General features: G+C 40.0%; 3 protein-coding genes across 5 annotated transcripts; 1 reads left to right on the forward strand and 2 right to left on the reverse strand.

The window, feature by feature from the left end:
- The first annotated feature begins 649 nt into the window (after positions 1-649).
- LOC117763325 (spexin-like) lies at positions 650-2,955 on the forward strand. The gene is made up of 5 exons (XM_034588341.1): positions 650-665; positions 1,690-1,761; positions 1,847-1,892; positions 2,120-2,179; positions 2,726-2,955. The coding sequence occupies exons 2-5, from the start codon at positions 1,699-1,701 to the stop codon at positions 2,896-2,898; spliced, it is 342 nt and encodes a 113-aa protein (XP_034444232.1). The 5' UTR covers positions 650-665; positions 1,690-1,698; the 3' UTR covers positions 2,899-2,955.
- A 1,649-nt stretch (positions 2,956-4,604) lies between these two features.
- On the reverse strand, positions 4,605-10,580 carry LOC117763602 (L-lactate dehydrogenase B-B chain-like). 3 transcript variants are annotated; one of them, XR_004614191.1, is made up of 9 exons: positions 10,471-10,580; positions 8,551-8,687; positions 7,517-7,634; positions 6,857-7,030; positions 6,604-6,777; positions 6,377-6,494; positions 5,584-5,707; positions 4,755-5,007; positions 4,605-4,724 (listed from the first exon to the last, which is right to left on the reverse strand). XR_004614191.1 is itself a non-coding variant. In XM_034588842.1 (8 exons), exons 1-8 carry the CDS (start codon positions 9,130-9,132, stop codon positions 4,840-4,842), a joined length of 1,068 nt encoding a protein of 355 aa, XP_034444733.1. In that variant the 5' UTR covers positions 9,133-9,249; the 3' UTR covers positions 4,745-4,839. The 3 variants fall into 3 exon arrangements, 1 of the variants encoding a protein (XP_034444733.1); XR_004614190.1 differs by lacking the exon at positions 10,471-10,580 and adding an exon at positions 9,078-9,249; XM_034588842.1 differs by lacking the exons at positions 4,605-4,724; positions 10,471-10,580 and adding an exon at positions 9,078-9,249 and having other exon boundaries at positions 4,745-5,007.
- A 1,487-nt stretch (positions 10,581-12,067) lies between these two features.
- tmpob (thymopoietin b) lies at positions 12,068-17,313 on the reverse strand. The gene is made up of 6 exons (XM_034588625.1): positions 16,358-17,313; positions 16,122-16,239; positions 14,825-14,980; positions 14,555-14,676; positions 14,377-14,477; positions 12,068-14,005 (listed from the first exon to the last, which is right to left on the reverse strand). The coding sequence occupies exons 1-6, from the start codon at positions 16,589-16,591 to the stop codon at positions 13,618-13,620; spliced, it is 1,119 nt and encodes a 372-aa protein (XP_034444516.1). The 5' UTR covers positions 16,592-17,313; the 3' UTR covers positions 12,068-13,617.
- Positions 17,314-20,511: the final 3,198 nt, after the last annotated feature.

Consider the following 20,511-nt stretch of genomic DNA (forward strand, 5'->3'; position numbering starts at 1 on the left):
GGAAGTAATTACCACATTTTGTGTGTCTATGTAGTTTTGAGTGCAATTTAATTTTTTCCGGGTGTGGAGGGTGACGGGTCCGTTGTCTTCTCTGTTCATGACTGTGAATGTTGGGCTGTGTTGTAAAGTGCTACTTTTATTTTGAAGTCACGTAAATCCGTGTGCAATTGATGTGCAAAAGTGACTTTTGCAGTATGACAAGTAATGACTCAAGCATCCTTTTATAGGAAACATCAATAAATTCACCAACATTCGCAGCTTTTACCCGATCTCCAGCCTTAGGCGTCCTGCAGGTGTCTACACCCACATACAGGCTGTCATCACCTCAGCTCCATTCATAAACTCTCACCAGTGTCAACAGTGACCCAGTGAAGCTGCTGCTGCTGCTGCTTCTAATGAGGGACCTCAAAGTTTCAAACTCTTATATGTGTGTGTGGTTAATGAGCAGTGACAGTTTTAATAGCACCTGTCATCTTCGTCAGCTGAAAGACAGTTTAATGTGTGACGTGATTTAGTTACACATCAGCCCCATCACTGACGCTGGTGATGAGGGGGTTTGTTATTATTAATTAATTCATTATTAATTATTAAAGAAAAGAGAGGAGCACAAATCAGAAATCAAACATTTAGACTCAAACTGCAGCCTGCGGGAGAGCAAATTAACGGTAAGCTATTATTATCATTATTATTATTAGTTGTAATAATTGTTGTTGTTGTTTTCTTATTCCATTCACAAGAGTTGAATTAAGATTTTTCTTCACTTTGACAGTCTGTGACAATTATAATGTGAATTTAATTGTATATATATATATATATATATATATATAAAAAATATATATGTTTTTACCTGAAGTCCCAATATTCACTGAATGTAGAATATATATGCTTCATAGATGGTCTATACTATATTTATAACTATTGCTTGCACTGTCCCGTTTAGTTGCAATATACAGGGAAGTTGTGATGATAGATAAATTAAAGGTATGATATGAGTGTTATTTAACTTCCAATGTGTGTGTGTTAAGTGGGTTAATATAAAATGTGTGTTTTTGATCATTTCACATGATTAAGCACCATATACACATTCAAAGTGGTTTATCACACACTATAAAGATGTTTTGGGCAGAAATAATAGTTTGGTATATTTAGGAGCCCATACATGGAGGCTGGTGAACAGATTAATGACAATAAGGAACAAAGCTGCATTAACATAAAATATAGTGTAAAATCACAACAAATACATAAAATATCATAAAATCTATAGGGAAACTGCAAGATCTGTTTGAGTATGTGTGTATTAATCAACACTTGACATGTCCTATATCTGTGTACACTTGTCATAACCCATTTATTAAATGTCTAAACACTGCTTAACATTTAAAACATAAACATTTATTTATTTATTTTATTTTATTGAATTATTTGCTGTGTTAATAATGTCTTGTGAAAAAGGGGCAGATTACATAAGATTATTCTACTTTCTGCTCCTTTTCATTCAAGATTTGAGATTTTGTGTTTGCATTTATATTGTTTTGTTTAGTCAAAGAATGAAATAAAAATATAATAAATTAGGGAAATAAAAATAAAATGTTTTCAACTGATGGGAAAATATAAGTTTGTAGCACTTTTAAAAATTATTATCAGTCATACAATTTGTTTGATTTTGAATCAAACCAAATGTCATTCCAGAGTTCAACGATGTCTCTAATAGTCTCGTTGTTTGTGGTGATGTTGGTGACTCAGTGCTGGACGGCTCCACAGGTGAGTGGCAGCTCGCGTCTCTGGGTTTTATAATGAATGTGTAGAAACATCAGTGTGAGATGAAGCTGTGTTGTTGATTTTCCAGAGGAGGAACTGGACTCCACAGGCCATCTTATACCTGAAAGGAGCACGTAAGAACACATTCACAACACAACTGCTCTGCTTTTCGTGTTTTTTCCACAGTGGCCATATTGACATGAGGTGGTAAACACAAGTGTCGCTCATCACTCTCATTAAAGCTCATCGTCTTGTAAATGAAAACGTGATAGTGTGATTAGTAGCAGATTTGTTTACATGATAAAGATGGCTGCTGTGAAAAGTCTGCACAAAGAGAGAAAACAGTGTTGGTGTTTTACAGAGGGACATCGCTCAGTGCTGCAGCGAAACAGCCGAGACAAAGATGACACTTCACTCTCAGGTGAGTTTATATGTAACGCAGACATACAGATATCCTATGATTAAAATGTTATAAATAAAAAAGTAAAAATTACATTTCAGTTTCACTGTCCAGTAATTTAAAGAAAAAAGTTGTGTAAGCAGTAGTTGCTGTATATTTGGTTCTTAAAAGCCTGTTAGATGTCTAATAAGTCCGATTTTTAAAGGGTTTATAAGTAGGTAAACTATACTGGTGGATTTGAATAATATTGTACTGGAGGGATGTTTAACAAACTGGCAACAAATGGCTTATAATTGAAATATTAAGTGATTATTATATCCACTCGTTAATTAACTTTTTATAAAAAATAAAACATCAATATCAGCGGTTTGAAAGTAGATATTTATCTCATTAAATTAAATGTCAGCTTTCATATATCAGCACATTTATTATTGGAAACTATGAGGTTGATCTTAAGTAACTGTCTCTTCCTCATATGTGGCCAGATGTTTGCTTGTTATTTCTTTCCATCACATGTTTTAAATGTAGAGTTTCTTTGCCAAACGTTAATGTTGTGCATCTGTGCAGTGACTCACAAACTGAGCGGTGATGGACTGGTGTTATCTTGGGCCTCATCCGTCCTCCTGCAGCTTCTGCAGCGAGCCGTGGAAGAAGGTACAACCCAGAGCGACGTCACCAACACGCTTCCTGACAATCATCCATCATATACGTGTTTTCTTCCTCAGGTGGACACAAATTAGACGATTCCCCAGATGAACATTAAACATTACTGTTGCTGAACTGAATTGTAATAAAATTGTGCTAGATGAATAAAACTGTCTTACCCGTGAGCTTTTATTGTTAAATTATGAGCCATGTTGAATTTATTGTGTTTATCTAAATTCTCCTCGGTGAGATTTAAGGTATGTGTTCAGCGTGAAGGGGATTTCCTCCTTTCACTGTGGTTCAACTTGTCAAGGGTGAAATTTAAGTTTGTCAGCTTGAAGCGACAATTACGTGATTCTCACCGCACAGTGATTAACACCAGGCTAAACAGTCAGACATCATCACATTGTCCACACGGGGGTCAGCGGAGGAGTCGGCCCACTGAGTTTTATTAGACAGAGCAGCTCGACCCGGTCGTGAATGGGTCAAACGCAGGTCAGCAGGGGAACTGAACTTTCATCCTGATTCTTTTTAAACATCAATCAGAATAAAAGTACATTTGTTCACGTAAGGGCTCCTAAATTAACAATTTTATGCAAAAGTAACCATTCACATTTTTTAAAAATTCACAATGAGGATTACTGACGGGAGATTTTATAATCTGTCATTGAAATGATCTTGTATAATAAAGTAGTTACAGGAATGTAGCTCTGATCTAGGAATCTACATTTAGACTTGAACTTTTAGAGCTGATTTTACTAGTTTTTTATTTACAATAAAAGTGACTCAGACCCAGACCCTGTAACTGTGGTTGGAAGGTTTAAGAGAAGAAATATCACATGGATTAATGATCTGCATCACGACTTTAATCTTCTGTAAACTGAGGTTAGATCAGGGCTCCAATACAGCGACACAAATGAATGACTCATTGAATTTCTGCCTTTGTTCATACATAAAAAAAGAGTTATGACTGGCGGGGTGCAAAAGAAGATGCTCCTTGTGAGACTGAAATTATCCGGAGGGGCTGTATGGGACAACGCAAATGTCTGAGTCAGTTGCTGCGGACATTCACCCTGAGTAGGATGAAAAGAGGTGCTATACATGTAGAAGACGCAGACGAAGATGTGGAAAGATGATATTCCAAAGCTCTTGGTGATGAGGGCCCGACGCCGGTGTGTATGGGCTGTGTTGAAATTATTCGTCACGTCCTGCCTCCTCTACCCAGAAGCCACCCCTCATCTGAACGCTTTGGACATTTTCCTGTTGTTGTGACCTCTTCTGACCCAGAAAATCTCCTGCTGCGCCCGGATAATGTCCGAAAAAGACTATTCTGGCGTCTTTATTGAAACCTCCCATACGACTTCTCTCTCTAATTCTCACCTTAAACCCGAGGCTCTACAATATTACACACTGGAAAACAACAGGCAGGAATCTAATTGAATTTTTCTCATATGTGTTAATAAAGTTAATTCAACTTAAAATATCTGGTCTCTATTTTCAAAACATATAAATTCTCCTGAATTGAAAATGATGAGTTGCATGAACCGACGACTAAATTAAGTTTGTTCAGATCATTAGGATGTCAACCAGTTTCCCAACATGCATTTCTTCAGTGAAAACTCTCCAGAGACCTGTCTGTGTTGTAGTCTAAAGATAGACATGATCTTTTACAGAGTAACTGAACACGTGCTTTTCTTGCATTACCAAACTTTATTGCACATCAAAGCAACATGAGTGACACATGGTCCCAACACTGCAGCACAGTCGAGGACAAAAAGTCCGAGCAACATTTCACTCAGCTGACGTCACGTTTCGTCTCCAGCGAACAACAGTGAACAAACTCTGACTTCTACAGCTAAATCTGAATCAGGATCTCTGTGCATTCACCTGTGACTCTACAGAGAGCAGTGGGTGGAGGTGGAGGTGGTGCTGGAGGTGGTGCTGAAGGTGGTGCTGAAGGTGGTGGTGAAACTGCAGAGTGGAAGTTGCTGATTTGCAGCTGGGGAGGTGCAGCTAACTCGCCCCCTGGTGGTCATCTAGATGTCCTGCAGGTCCTTCTGGATGTCCCACAGTGTGTTGGCACTGTCCTGCAGTTGGGCCACTTCGTCTTCTGTCAGGGTCATGTTGACCACGCTGGCCACGCCCCCGCTGTTCAGCACGCAGGGCAGACTCAGATACACCTGATCATCGATGCCATACATGCCCTGTCAATCAAAACACCACTGTGTGTGTGAGAGTGTTTTTATAAAACAAAGGTTAGAGTCAGCAGATATGGTCACAGCTGCCAGAAATTCCACTCATACTCAATTTGAGTGAAAAAAGAAAAGATAACTTTGTTAGTTATAAAATCATTGAAAGCACAGGTTTGAATTGAAAGAATTTTTTATAAAGTATTAAATGAGTAACTTGGGGAACAACATTTTTTAAATTATACTCAGATGTTTGCTACTCAGAGTTTAATATGATTTAAGAACGTTGATGATGAATTAGAAAAATAAATTGGAACATACAGACAAAAGTCAGTTGTCATATATAAATGTGAGAGAACCATAATCAATTTATAATAAAGGGATTTTGGTTTAGAAACACATTTTAAAACCCTTGGTATGAACATTAAAATCAAAATGTATGCAATTTATTCTTATTATTAATAACAATAATATACATACAAAGCATTTTTCAAGATGAAGTGCTTTCGAAGTGAAAAGAAAAAAATTATAGGGATTAAAAACTGAAATTCTCCTTGTAGGACAAACAAATTGTGTGTGAACATGTGTTACCTGCACCATGACGGAGACTGGATGAATCCTGTTCATGTTCCTCATGAGGCTCTCCGTCAGGTCAGCTACACTCAGACCGATGGCCCAGTTAGTGTAACCCTTCAGTCTGATCACTTCATAAGCACTGAGACACACATGGAGTTAACTTATTACTGTTAGATGATTTGAAATGTAATAAAGTAATTATATGAGGACACCATAACACTCAGAGGCAGATCGACTGCTGCTTTTTTCCTCTATACTGATCAAAGAGAGACAGTTGAAATGTATTTATTGACTTTTTAACTTGATTCATGTTGACCCATGAATATAAAATGCAATTTTCAAATTTTATTTTCCGGAACACCCACCTAATTTTCATACCAATGCTAATTTATACACATGACAGAGGACGATATGGATCAAATTAAATCATTAATTATCACTTTCCCCCTGTTTTGATGTATGACAATTATTATCATAATATTCAAAATAAGATGATAAAAAGTGTAGTTAATATGTAATACGATTGAATTGCGACCAATCATTTTTTTGTTTTACTGGAGTAAAATCCTATATATTAAAAATAAAATGCTAAAACTATACAGATGTACATTCATGATAATTTAAGGTCTAAGTTTTGATTAAATTTGAGTTTATTGTAAAAATTATTGTATTAATTGTAGTTGTACTAATTAGGCATTAGAACATTGAATCAAAACATCTTAATGTAGGTATTTTGTCACAATATTATCACGTTATTATTTAATGAAAATATGATCCACCTGAGTGGACTCTATGAAGTGAACTCTACCTGTCCACCACCATCTTGTGCGTCTCCTTCCAGTTCTCTTCGTCACAGTCGGTGCCGATGTCGGGGTTAAGCATCTGCAGGTTGACTCCGGCTACGTTTGTCCCGCTCCACACAGGCACTACAACACACGTTCAAACCATCACACTCCTCTCATGAACTGGACATATGACAGTGATTCTTTCTTTCTTTAGTTTGCTCACAGGTAAGTTAGAGCTGTAAATTCTTACCACTAGTGTCTCCATGTTCTCCTAGGATCCACCCGTTGAAGCTGCTGGGGTGGATTCCCAGTTTGTCAGCCATCAGGAAGCGGAAGCGGGCCGAGTCCAGGTTGGTGCCGCTGCCGATGACGCGGTGCTTGGGGAGGCCGCTCAGTTTCCAGGTCACGTAGGTCAGCACGTCCACTGTTTGAACAGAGCTGTTAAAACATCATCTTTGTGTGAGACCCAAAAGACGAGTGAGGAAACGCTGGGTGGACGGTACCTGGGTTGGAAACCACGATGATGATGCAGTCGGGGCTGTATCGGACAATCTGGGGGATGATGTGCTTGAAGATGTTGACGTTCCTCTGGACGAGGTTCAGCCTGCTCTCCCCCTCCTGCTGACGGACTCCGGCTGTCACCACCACAATGCGGGAGTTTGCTGTCACAGAGTAATCTGACGGAGGAGGAGAAAGAGATGGTGAAGAGTGATGTATCCTGAGGTCATTGGGTCTTTTGAACATCAGCCACCCTCACTCATGAGAGTTCAAGGTCAAGCTTTAACTTGTGCCCTTGTTGCACTCTCCTACAGATCCACTCTCTTGATCCAGAGCCACCTTGAGGGTTTCTCTGCAGCCTCCATGTTGCTATAGTTTGTCCTCCTCCTTTCACCTGAGAGTGCAACATCAGCCCTGCCAGAAAGACTGTCCTGCAAAGTCTCTTCACCCTACCTCCACAGGAGTGTTGACTGTTGACAAGGCCCTCATGCTTGTCCTACTTTCTTTTAAAAGCCTCCTCCATACGATCCTCCCCTGGCACGGACAGCTCCAGCAGCTCACTCACAGATTCCAATCATTTGTGTTTTAGGATTATCAGCGAATCTTGTATGATGGGTGAATTACGGGATTTAAACTTTTTTTGCATGATTTGGATATGAACTGACCTTTGTTTGCGACTATTGTTGGAGTTTTGAGGAAGAGGCTGCCGTGCTGCAAGTCCATCATCTCCCCCTTCAGCTTGTCCTCCATCACGTCCACCAGGGCCAGCTCATCAGCCAGCTCCTGCACACACAGGAGGTCAGAGGCTGCATGACTCTGCTTCACTCAACTATAAACTCATCCAGCAACATATCCACTTGTTACAGTTTGAGTTACTGGTTGAAGTTATATCGATGCATAAGATCAAGTTGTTTAATATATAAATAACCTGACCCACTGGCACATCCACTGTTCATTTAAAACTACAGATCTCTGCATATGCTGTATGTGCTGCCCTGCGGCCACATTATATTATATAAAAAATATGATTAATAGATTAAGATTCATAGTTTATCAAAGATCTAAAACCAAATGACTTAAATATAATTTTACTGCAGGATTGCCTGAATTAAATATGAGACCAGAGGCTTCAGTCTCACAAACTGATCAGATCAAAACCTGCTCAATAATATATATTTATTTGTTTTCCTAATCTTGTACCTAGTTACATTGCAAAGAGTTACCTAATTTTCATAAATATACATCTACTGAGTGTTAACAATTAGGTAAAGGGATTCCTCACTGTGATTTAATTTATTTTTCATAGCTTTGGAACTATTGTATTTGCATTACTTAGATGCATGTATGAGATTAGTGTTTTTTGTACATGGTCCCTTACAAATAAAAGTAAACTAGTTTGTTGCAGCTGTTCAGACAGGAAGCTGCTGCACAACTCGAAGAACAACAAAAGCTGGGTTGAACTGATTTGGTATCACTGTAGATTTCAACAAATAGTTTTTTTCTTTCCAGTCTGCCTGTCACCACACCTTCGTTAGCACCGTGCAGGGTTAACACCCAGATCAGACACCAAGAGATCTGTAATCCACTTTCAGCCTCTGAGGATCCTGGGTGTTACCCAAACCTGTGATAGCAACAGGCTGGAGGGTATCATTTGAGTGGAGGCAGAACCAGTGGTGGGGGGGGGGGGGGGTTCTCTTACCCTGAGCAGGACGCTGATGGCACAGGCCATGCCGACCTGGCCCACGCCCACCACTGTCACTTTATTCCTGGGCGGCTCAGGAGGACCACTGAAGACCGGGGTGATGAGCTTCTGCAGGATTGAGGCCATTTTAAAAGCTGAGGAACGGAAATGATAGATGTAAACAAGAGTCAGTCATTCAGTGTGTGTGTGTGTGTGTGTGTGTGTGTGTGTGTGTGTGTGTGTGTGTGTACATTTCATACAGAGGAACACATCCCTGCAGCCAGAGAGAAGGCTGCGTGCTCAAACTTCATAAATACTGCATTCAGGATACAGCACGTCACAGTCAGAGTACAGAGGAGTCACATATTAGCACTTTTCTCATTAGCACTAATGGATGCATGACCTCTCGGACAGGATCTAGATTTATTACAAGAATAGAGGAAAACACAGTGACTGAGCTCTGTCCCACATTTCTCCTTCTGCAGAGTTGACCTTCAACAGAGACACACTGCAGCCAGACACAGAAACACCAGCGTTATACTTGCATTGCTGGGCGATGCTCCGAGCTGCGAGGTATAAATACCACCATGTGATCAGCATGGCAGACTGAGAGGACACCTGAGGTGGGTTTCCACAGAGCTGCGTGCGCCCTGCATCCACAACACTGTCAAGTCTGTGCGCTCCAGACTGAGGCAGGTATCCGGTCAGCTGCAGCACGCAGCACATGTGACTCAGAGCCGGTGAGCTCTCCTCCTCCCCTCCTCCCCTCCTCACCTCTCCTCCCAAAACGGGGAAGGGAGCAGTGGCCTATAATCGGATGCCAAACTTGACTGAGTGACTGCAGACTGTGGAAGGAGTTACTGTAATCCCTTAACGCTGCCTCCATCTGCCGCACCAGCACTACTGATGAACATCAACCATAACCTAATTGGACGTCGTCTATATAGACCAACTAATTGATGTCTATTTTTGATAATTGGGAATTTATCAAATAATCTATGTTTACCATAATTATGTCTCTAAAATAAGCACAATCCAATGTAGTAGCCTTAACTTCAACTATATTACCATTAGAAACAGAACCTGAATTAAATGCAATTAAAGATAATAACAGTTGATTGTTTATTTAGAGTTGTTTTAATACAACAGAGACATTAAGCACAGAGACATCTGGATAATCCCCTCATCCTGTCCATTCATTAGCCCTGTGACACTGGATTACTGAGAGAAAGCGTCGCACACTTCAAGCATGTAAACACAAGCGGTTAATGAGGTGGCTTATCCTGCAAGGTCGCAGAGGGGACGCTGGCCTCCACAACTTTTCATTGTGCAGAATAAATGTATGGTTAGTGTCTCAATGGTCGAGCAACAGGAGTGTCGTCAGATTATTGGCTTGTGTAGAGACCTCATCTTTGTTTACTGCAAAGACACGTTGAGTCGCACTTGAACTTGAACCCAGTCATTCGAAGTAGATAAGACGTTTAGCTGTTTGATGATGGTCAAAATAAACATACAACTGAGGGAAGCAGGTGTACTTACTGATAAAGCCACATATTTAACTGTAAAGTGTAACGCATAAACACAAAGTAGAAACTGTTACACAAAAGGGAGCACACACAATATTTCATGAAAGTGTCCAGTCTCAGTGATGCAGATGATGGTTCTGTTGCTGCATTGGTACATTTGTCAACATCCGCTGTCAAAACAATGGTCAGCAGATTGTGGATATTATTATTATATTATTATATATTATTGTGGATACAAAGATGACTAAATAAATGTGACTTGCAGTTTAATGTGGGTTAAGCAGGATCTGAGCTCAGATATACAGCTGCTGTTTGGTAGAAAATAAGTTGAACTGCACTTTCTTCATAAAAAGACTAGTCTGTCTCAGTCAGATTTCTCAAAGCTACACAAAATGAAAACATGGTTGTTCACCTGTTGTCGAGGGTCCGGCTGAGTTCTTGTCGTGTCTCTGAAGCTTCAGGAGGATTCTCTCTGAGAGTGTGTGTCCTGCTCCTCTCTCCTCTCCCTGCTGTGCTGTCAGGCTGCAGTCTGCTGGATTTATTTGACTAAGTCTCTCCATCCCCTACAAAGTCTCAGTTTGGCACTCGAACAGGCACCAGCTGCTATTTTCAACAACAACAACAACAACAACAGGCAGGCAAAAACAACAATAACATGCATTTCCTGTTAAATAATAAAGATGTTATAAAACTGTTCCACGTACCACATTGATGCAGGTGTGATGCCCACATTGACAAAGGTTATCAATAACACAAATGACCATTATGATTATGATTATTGATTAATATTGATTATTTATAACATCACTGCACTGGTAAAGATCCAATGAAAGGCCAATGCAATGTTTTGGCTGAACATTTTCACATTAAAATTATTCCAGTACTTAACCTGCAGAGACGGGAGCTCCATGGAGCCTCTGAGCTGCTCCAGTTTAGACAGTAATGTAAAGGGTGAAATTCAGTAAGCTGCTGTAGTGCTTGTTAAACCATATGAAGCTAATTTGTTACATGAGCTATATAAATAAAACTGGCCTGACAACCAGCTGTTCCACGGTCACGTTCATTTTGATATTTCCATTGGATGGAAGGAGAGTAGGGACCTGTCACATCAGCCTTAATAATAACAATTATAATAATATTTAATAATAATAATAATTATGATGCAGCTTTCACAGCTCTCAGCACCTGTAAGACATTTAGACAAAGACAAAACATGTAGACAAAGGAAACCTGTGCACTACAATGAAACACAACAAAGTTGATGGTTGAAAGAAGTTGAGGTCCTCAGTGGATTAAGACAATTTCTAATTTCTACAGTTGCTCAGGTGAAATATATAAAATAAAATAATTTTCTAATTCAAAAGACCTTAGAGTTTAGATCGAGAGCGGGCTCATCACGACTGTCAGAGGCTGCAGCTAGTGCACACCTCAACTGGTTTGTCAAACAATTAACATTTTCAAGTCCCCCGATAATAAATGGTTCATAATACACTGTGATGTAGTTGTAAGCAGCTAGAGGATATTTAACTATTTATTAATGTGCAGTACATACCAGCTTCTCATAAAACATGTTTTGTTTTCTGTCACTCATACAATTGCTTACATTTTGTGTATGCATATGTTTTAGTTGATAAATGTTTTAACACACATTTACAATTTATTTAATACTATTTTATATTTCTTATAAAAGCTAAACGGAGCGAACCGACTGTTTCCTTGAGGAATTGATCAACTACTTTTATGCAAATTATATATAATCTATTTCTTCTTGGTGTTATTAAACTATAGCCTATTCTTAAGGATGTGTGATCATCATTATCCATTCAATTTCTAAATCAGAAGAGAATTAATAATTGCTTACATATCTGTTGTTTTTAATGTCCACTTTCACTTTAAACACAATGTGACTATTAACAGCAGCCATGATATTCACTGTGATAACATTTGACTAACATGCTTTTAAAAATCCTACAAAGTATGGATTGTTTGTGAAAATGAAGGAAAACATGTCTTGTAACAACCAAGTTTATTTTATGATACACTGCCTACATTATCATAAATAAACAGATTCAAAATCCTTACCCACATAACCCCTGTCGTTTCTGTCCAATGTGGGAGAGCTGCCTGCTGATGAATCAGTTGTGTTAAGTCAGAAAGGTTCAGATTAAGATACAGTTTCACACTTGCATGTTTTACATATTGCTTTCAAATGTTACCTTAAAATGTGCTGTAAAAAATGTGACTTTAGAAAAATATGAAAATAGAAACAAAGATGCCCCAGAAGTCCTCCCACTCCCTGACATCACCTCCAGTGAATAAATCCACACACCCCACAGAAACCTACAGCATCTTAATTCTGGTAATTTGCACAGGCAGAAGTAGTCGAGAGCTCTGAAGAGAATACACCGATTAATTGTCCCAAAAAAAGATTTACTTTCTCCTTGCGTTTTCTTGGTAAATCTGCCGTGTCTGGACACATGCAATCAGTGTGGTGGGCTATGTGGGTGCACGTCAACAGCCAGTCCTGCGTTTAGGACCGAAGGATCAGAGATCTAATTTTTTAAAAAAAAGAGCGAAATAAAGACGGTACAATAGAGCACTAAAAACCCAAAGCATGTCAACTCATATGGGCACACCGGCAGGGCTGGAGAAATCAATCTATGATCAAACACTGCAATGTCAGATAAATTGTAGATAATCAACACTAAAAAAGTTGTTTGCAAATTGATGAGGATGCTGAAACAAGATGTCGCAAGTGATAAAGTTTCATCATCTATTGACAGTAAAAGCCATGATAACAATACAGAGGGACCAGAATAATCAGCCAGAGACATGAAGCCCCAAATAAGGATGAGTCAAGCAGTGGTAGATTAAAAAAAAGTTATAATTTCACCTTGACTGTGGGCTGATCATGCAGTGATGTGACCTGACCATGTGTCTCCTCCCAGCACAGACGAACACAAAAAGGTTTGAGCTGAATTGACCTGAGCACCATAGAAATAATGCGTTGTTCTACCTAAGTCTACAGCTACTGAGCAAATTCTGAAATTCATAGAGAAACACATGAAGACATTCTGGTATTAGTAGTAGCGCTGCTTTGTGCTTGAGGGGAGGGCACTAAGTGCTAACAGTGTCCAGGCACTTCACCATCAGAAAAACACCTGGCACGGAGCATTACAAACTACAGTATGACCTTCAAAAACTAGAACCATGCATGAATAAACTGGCCTCTCCACTCTGCACTTTTTTCTACAGACGAGGGTTAAATACGCACAAAGACACAAACAATTCACAGGTTAAAATCAACATTAAAATGAGTCTCTTCTGACTGCCACAAAAACAGTGTTATCGAGAAGCTACAGTTTGAGTTATACCTCCCTCGTGTGGTGGGAGGAAAGCTGGAACGGAGAGAGGAGAAAGTTTTCATTCCGATTGAATCTATGTCCTTTTTCCCGACCGTGTAGGAAAAGATAAGAGGTGAGCCGAGGTTTCTGCTGGAGCTGTGGTGTGCTGTGGCAGGGAGGCAGATGTGGACATGGCGAGGGACTGCTGAGGGTCTTTAGTTGCCAGCGTTGTCTGCAGCACCGGCGCTGCTGCTGATGCCCAGGTAGCTGGCTGCGTTGTCTGCAATACCCTGGAGCGGGACGATGACGCCGTCCAAGAGGCCTTTGAGGGTGTTGATCTGTTCTACATCCAGGTTCTGGCAGGCATAGTAGAGAGAACCACCCACGACAACGAGGAGCAGGAGCGTGAGCAACACGGACAGAAAGCCTCGTCGGCCTGAGGGTTTGCTTGAAGAGACGGTACTGCCCGGTCGAGAAAAGGACTCTGAGTAAGTGCGGCTCTCGGTGTGGACGCTGCGCAAAAGGCGGGACTCATCCAGCCAGTACTCGCTCGGTTTTAGAGGTCGACCGGCCGCCCCTCGGATCGGACGCCTGCAGCTTGCACTGATCAGAGAAAAAATGTAATCAAAGTTTCACATTAACTTGGCAGAAATATTTAACGTAAGGACCAACAAAGTACATCCATGATTTCCCTCAGCTAATGTTTGCTCAGCTGGTAATGAGATAACTGTACCATCTTACACCAAAGACCATGTGGGGTAAAGATGTCTCTGGGGTTAGTCTTATATTTCAGAGGTGACAACTGTCGCAATGAAAATAAAGCCAATTCCATCCACTGCACAACACCATGAAATATTGTTAAATTAGAGAAAGCTAGTGATGGAGCCTTGAATTAGGATCAAACTTTTAATCCAAGGTGAATTTAATGGCTTTATGGCGTGATTCATGTGCAAGCCCGAGAAATCAATAGTTACCTGATGCCTGTTGGTGTGCTTATCTCATTGGCAAGGATATCTTCAACAACGCTCTTGCTGGCCTTCTTTGGCGTCTCTTCAATAATAACTTCCTCCACCACCTGTCAATGTAATATAGAAACATGTTAATGCAAATGGAAAGAAATACTTATATTCCAAGCTGGAGAATGTCCCTCACCTTGGTTTGTCGTCTGCTGCTGGTCCTGGCAGTGACAGGAGCTTTACCTCTGCTCCTCACAGGCCTCTCTACCACAGGAACGGGCTCTGGCTCTGGTTCTGTCTCTGGCACAGCAATCTCCTCTGAAAAAACACAGGTGATATAAACAAACAGTGCTACAAGGGGACACAGATTGTTTTTACCAAACGTAACCTGGTTAACCTTGATAAACTTGTATGATGCAGGTTATTGGAATTTACAAAGACTAAGGGCAGCGTGCAGTGAGCTCACCATCTTCCTTGTCGCTGTAGTGGTCAGAGTTTGTGTTGCCGTTCTGGTTAGAATCTGCCTTGGGGAGAGCTGATATGTCTGTAGGAGCTTCAGGTTCAGCCGGAGGCTCATCCAAAACCTTCTGCAGCTTCTTCTCATACACTTTACGTGTAGAGGCTGAGCGATGGGGACAAGGATAAAAACAATATTGTTACATATTTAATAGGATGAGTAACCTCACAGATGCATGTAGTGCTGCTTCAGTGAGCACAATTTTCACCTATCAGTTATTGCATTCACATTACACTCTATTAGGATCAGTCAGGAAAGCAGGTTTCAGTAACATGTATTTATTAATAATAATGGGGATACTGTCTAGTATATGCATTGTTCTAGCATTTCAGTTTTATTATCCCACTGATACTGGAGCAGTGGTCTCGCACTTGTTGGAAACAAATGTAAATGCTGTGAACAAAATGTGATTCGAGTGTGGTCTTTGACTTGACTGCGACAGTGGCACAATAACACAAACCATTATCTACGTATCTTTGCAACTTTACAATTGTTAAAAATCCTACTGAACAAAGTTGTTAATGCTACAAAAGTTTTTAAATGATAAAAACATCTTGATATATAATTTTAATAATCTTAGCACTCAGGGTTTCTGCAGGTTTTGGTAAATATATTCAAGACCAACCCCAAACATTATAATACAACCTGTAATGGAATACCTGTTGCATAATCATATCATAAAAAGTATGAAAAATATCAATGAAGAACCAAAAGGACTATTTGATGTCACATTTCTGTCAGAAGCACTTCTCAGTTTTTCACAACAATCTCTACACAACCTGGACAACGTGTAGAAAATAGATGGACAGATGGATCAATCCATTAAAACTAGCCAAAACAAAATAAGATAAACTAATAAGTTCCATGTATGTATTCTATATTTAGCCGGGGTACCACAGTACCGTACAGTACAGTTTGAACAAAAGTAAATGTGTTTTTATTTGATTTCATTAAGTTGAAAATCAAAAACTGATATTCATATTTGCATGAAAAAGCTGATTAAGTTAAGAATGAAGAAGAAATAAATGACTAGATCTGGTGTTTGGGTTATGATACTAACACATCAAGATAATAACAACTAAGTTCGATGAACCAGTTAAAAGAAACACAAAATATCTGTTTCAATTGCTTTTAAAAAGTAAATTTCGGTATAACGTAGTTTACAGAAGTGCAAAACCATAACAGAATAATTGTTTATGTTTTTACTCTTTGAATGACTGAAGTGTAATTGCCTCCTGGTACTTACCAACAATGGGCCCTGACTCCACACCATGCTTTGCCAGCTGTTGTTTCAGATCTTCATCTGTGAGATCTGTCACCTCCACTTCTGCTGTGCGAGGCTTGTCTGTTTTTTTGGTGGCTTTCTGCAGAAGAATCAAAGTTCAATAACTCACTCTTTACGATACAGACGATCACAGCATCGCATCAACCAATAAAAAGCAACAAAAGCTCAATTGTGTCATTGCATTAAAATAAACTTACTCTTCCAGAGCGGCTCTTGTTGGACACCACGGGGGCGGGCAGCTCCTCGTCGCTGGAGAAGGTGTCTGCTGGCGGGCTCGTCTTGCTGTTCAGCACGGTTAAGTTCTTCAGGTACAGCTGCACGTACACTTCTTTCTTGTGCTCTCCGCTGGGAAGTGGCACATCGTTGGCGGCGAGCTCGTTCTTCAGCTTCTCTTTCGTGAGCACCGTCGGGTCCACGAGGAATTCAGCCATGCTTCTTCACTTTGCTCTCGCTCTCTCAGTCCGCTGCGAGGTTTCGGGTTTCTTTCTGTAGCTTCAGTCCGCAGCTGCAAACAACATCCGCAGCAGCGGGAACGTGAGCGAACAGCGCTGTTGTCAAACACTACTGGCGCCTTCCCCCTGCTAGCGGGGGGGGAGAAGCGGCCGGATGGAATAAACACCTCGTTCTGCTTCTTAGCCCGACAGTTAGAACACTTCCGGGTAGCGCGGAATTTTCGAAAGCAGATACGCGCTAATGCTGCGAGCGGAGCTGGTGCAGAAATGAAAATTTCGGCGGCAGTAACGGGGCTGAGTTAGCTTAGCTTAGCTTCACACCGGTGCACTTGCTTCTGTCTGTCCGCGGTCGCAACAAGGCCACGCAACAAGCAGCGCCGCTATTGGACGGAGCCCGCAGCACGCCGCGCGCTGATTGGCCCGCTATGAATGGAACAGTCGCATGCCGCCGCCACAAAGAAACCTCGCGCGGAGTATTTCAGATGGTGACTTACACTAATCACCCGACGATGTTTACACCGATGATCCCTTCACTGACTTCACTCTGTTGACAGACGGGACAGACGCGGGTTTAAACAAATTCGAGTCGTATCAAGCGACGAGAGAACGACGTTAATGGCGGTTTGATGGTGCTGATTGTTTACCAATGTTATGACAGCTGCAGTTTCCCTTGCGACGAATCACGGCTGTCATGTGAATCGGCTCCAATTCAAAATGGACAGTTTACATTTAATATCAACAGTCACAGTCATGGCCGGAGGGATGTTTTATGGGGCCCGGGGCAAAAACCTGTGCTTGGGCCCCTGTAAGTCATTTGTATATCGGTTACATTATTTCCCCAGAAGGCCACAATACTCTAGACCTGAAGTTGATTCATCAATTAGTTGGATTAGTGGGTACTTTATCCCCCATAACAGATTAGTATCTGCCTGTAGTTTGTGAGATAGCATATCGAAGGTAATTCTCTTGAAGCTACTTCTCCTTCAATTAAGGGAGGAGAAATTAGAGTTACCACCGACTAAACGAGTGCAAAAAGCAAAAAACCTTATAATGTGCTCATGGCCAACAAAATATTATAAGTAAAGTGAAAAACTAAAATAGTAGCATGAACAGAACAAGAGAAAAAAGATGTATGTACTATATTTATTTCACAGTTTGATAATAAAAACAATTTTAAGTTGCAGCCTTACAATTCAACAAGCATCTGACTTTAAAAACGTATAACTTGACACTGGAAATGAGGAGGGGCTCTGAGAGGCTCTTTTGTTATAGATACAAGAGATTGTCTGTTAAACTTTTTATTAATCTTAAATTTTCATGGAATAATAAGAATGTAACATTTTTAAATTCTAGATTAAAGCTAAAACTACTAAGTCCAGCCTTTTTTGGGGCCCCCACGTTGGGGCCTTTGGTTCTCATTTCCACTGCTCCTCTCACTTACACACCCCTGGTTTAAAAATTGCATAATGCAGTGGTGAGCAAATGTTGTAGATGAAAACTGCTCCTATAACAGAAGAGGGCAGCATGAGACACATTATCAGTGTATCAGCAGGTCTGGAGTTTTATACAGCACCAAATGTAGTTTCCTCACAAGAACGGCTCAGACTGTTCAAATAATTTGAATTTAATTCACAAAACTGAAATATTCTCTCTAGCCTGCTTTAGTTAGTAAGGAGTTCATTTGTTAGAAATTTGCACAACCAAAGTTCAATATCAACTAGGAACACGAGTCAAATTCTGCTTTTAAAACCGTAACACAGTAACATATTCAAATTCCTGTTTTTTTCTGACCACCAGTCACAAACCCAAAGATGCTGCATTTATTATAGAAAATACGTAAAACTGCTTAATATTAACCCTTGAGAGGCTGATAACAATGAACTTCTGGTATTTCTGCTCAAAATTGTGTCAAATGATTGTCACTCGTCTATCCTATAAATTAACTAATACAGTACTGGCTGGTTTCTGGGTATCTGGAAAAAAAGGGGCCCATCTCTATGTGTTTGTGTGCTGTCAGAAGATGTTACACAAGTTTATAGCTCAGAGTGAATTAGTTAAGATTAGAGCAAAAATCAAAATTAACGTAAACCAATCAATCTTTTTCATTGGTAAATCCAGCCATCCATTTTCTGTTGCGCACGTAAGTCTCGATTGTGTAAATATAATTAGTCAGATTGATGATCATTGTTATACATTGCTGAAAAGTACTAAGAAAAATGTGATAAAATAATAAATTATTTTTTAACTGTATTGCTTTTCCCTCATGGTCTTTGTTCAGTGTCATTGTGAAACTGGTATTTAAACTGTGCTCAATGTGGTATTTAAAAGTCTTAACTTTAAGTAAGTGAACTCTCCAGGAACCCCAACAATTCAAAAGTAACATGTTTCACTTATTTGAGGTTTCATGTTGCTCGGTATCAAGCCAACAAATAACCTTGATGTAATGGACAGAAGAAACCACAGGGTACTTCACAAGAAGGAAATGGAAAGAGGGGGGATTATTATCCACTAAATTAAATGTATAAAATCAAGAGAAAGCCAAAGAAAGCAAATGAGTTTTAAGACTATTCCAAAGTTAAAGAGAAATAATAGCATCGGAATGAAGACCATTAGTGTTCTAGCCAGAAAACACGAGTCTACATAGTAAATATAACTGCACAAGGTTTTAGGTAATTTATTTGTTTAAATTATTATCCATCATCAGGGAGGCGCCTGATTGGTCCCAAATTCATTCTGCAGACCCCAAACACACAGCCAGTCACAAAGAGCAATCTTTAGTAACAAGAAGAACAGCAACAGATGATCTGTCCTCCAAGAAAAATAGAAGACAATGAGACTTAATCCATAGAAAGAATGTGGTAAGCTCTCCAAGATGATTAGAGCAATGTACTGTACCTGCCATCAATCTTTTAAAACTGTGGTCAGTGTTGAGAAAGTTGGTGCCGTTTAAAAACGAAGGGTCACAGCAAATATTGATTTGACTCAGGTCTTTTCTTTGTTTACTGAATTTAGTATTACATTAATGAATAAATATTCATGGTATTATTTCAGCAAAACTTTTGAACAATATTGTACGTCGAGAGTAAACAGGAAAGCATAAGAGAAAAGGACAAAAAGGGACAAAGGTCTTCTTTCAACTTCCTGCCAAACACACACTTTTTTGTGCTTCTATCTTAGTGAGGACACTCCTTGGCATAAGGCATTTCCATATCCCCCTTACCTTCAGCATCACATCTAAATGCCAAACCCTTGCCCTAATTCTAACCCTAATAGTTTGTCAGACAAAAAACATCACTTTGGGCTGTGGATGGTGATGGACATTTTATTAGAAGCCTGATAATCCCACTGAACTGCCATTATTGAATCACTGAATAAAAAAAATAGCAATGCAGAGGTTTAGAAACAGGCTCTTTTTCTGTATTTACTGACATAGACTTTACAACCTATCAATAAATAATCAATAATGAAAATAATGCCTTCACAGTTGCACACAGAAGCATGCTGGTCTCTACCCCCCTTCCTTCCTGCCGTGGGGACAGTGGTTTGAGGTGGCACCGTGTGGCTCCCCACCTGTCCTTCAGAGCTGCCCCTCTGGGGCTTTTTGATGATGTTGCTGCAGAAACCAGGCAATAGATCTCCACTTCAGCTCCAAACCACACAAAAATACAGCACTTCACATGTACTTCAGCTTTTCCAATGGAGTATTAGCGTAAAAAATGTAGAGCCCTTGAGAAACACCTCTTAAGTTTTCTTTGTATGTCATTTATACAGAAAATAAGACTCAGGCCAAGAAACATAGAGGGTGCCTCTTTAAGCATAACAATCATGGCCCCCGGAAAATGATCAAAGTCTGTGCTTTAATCGTCAACATTCACATTTTCATGACAGATTATTCGAAA

This window comes from Hippoglossus hippoglossus, chromosome 6, assembly GCF_009819705.1.
Source record: "Hippoglossus hippoglossus isolate fHipHip1 chromosome 6, fHipHip1.pri, whole genome shotgun sequence".
Taxonomy (NCBI): domain Eukaryota; kingdom Metazoa; phylum Chordata; class Actinopteri; order Pleuronectiformes; family Pleuronectidae; genus Hippoglossus; species Hippoglossus hippoglossus.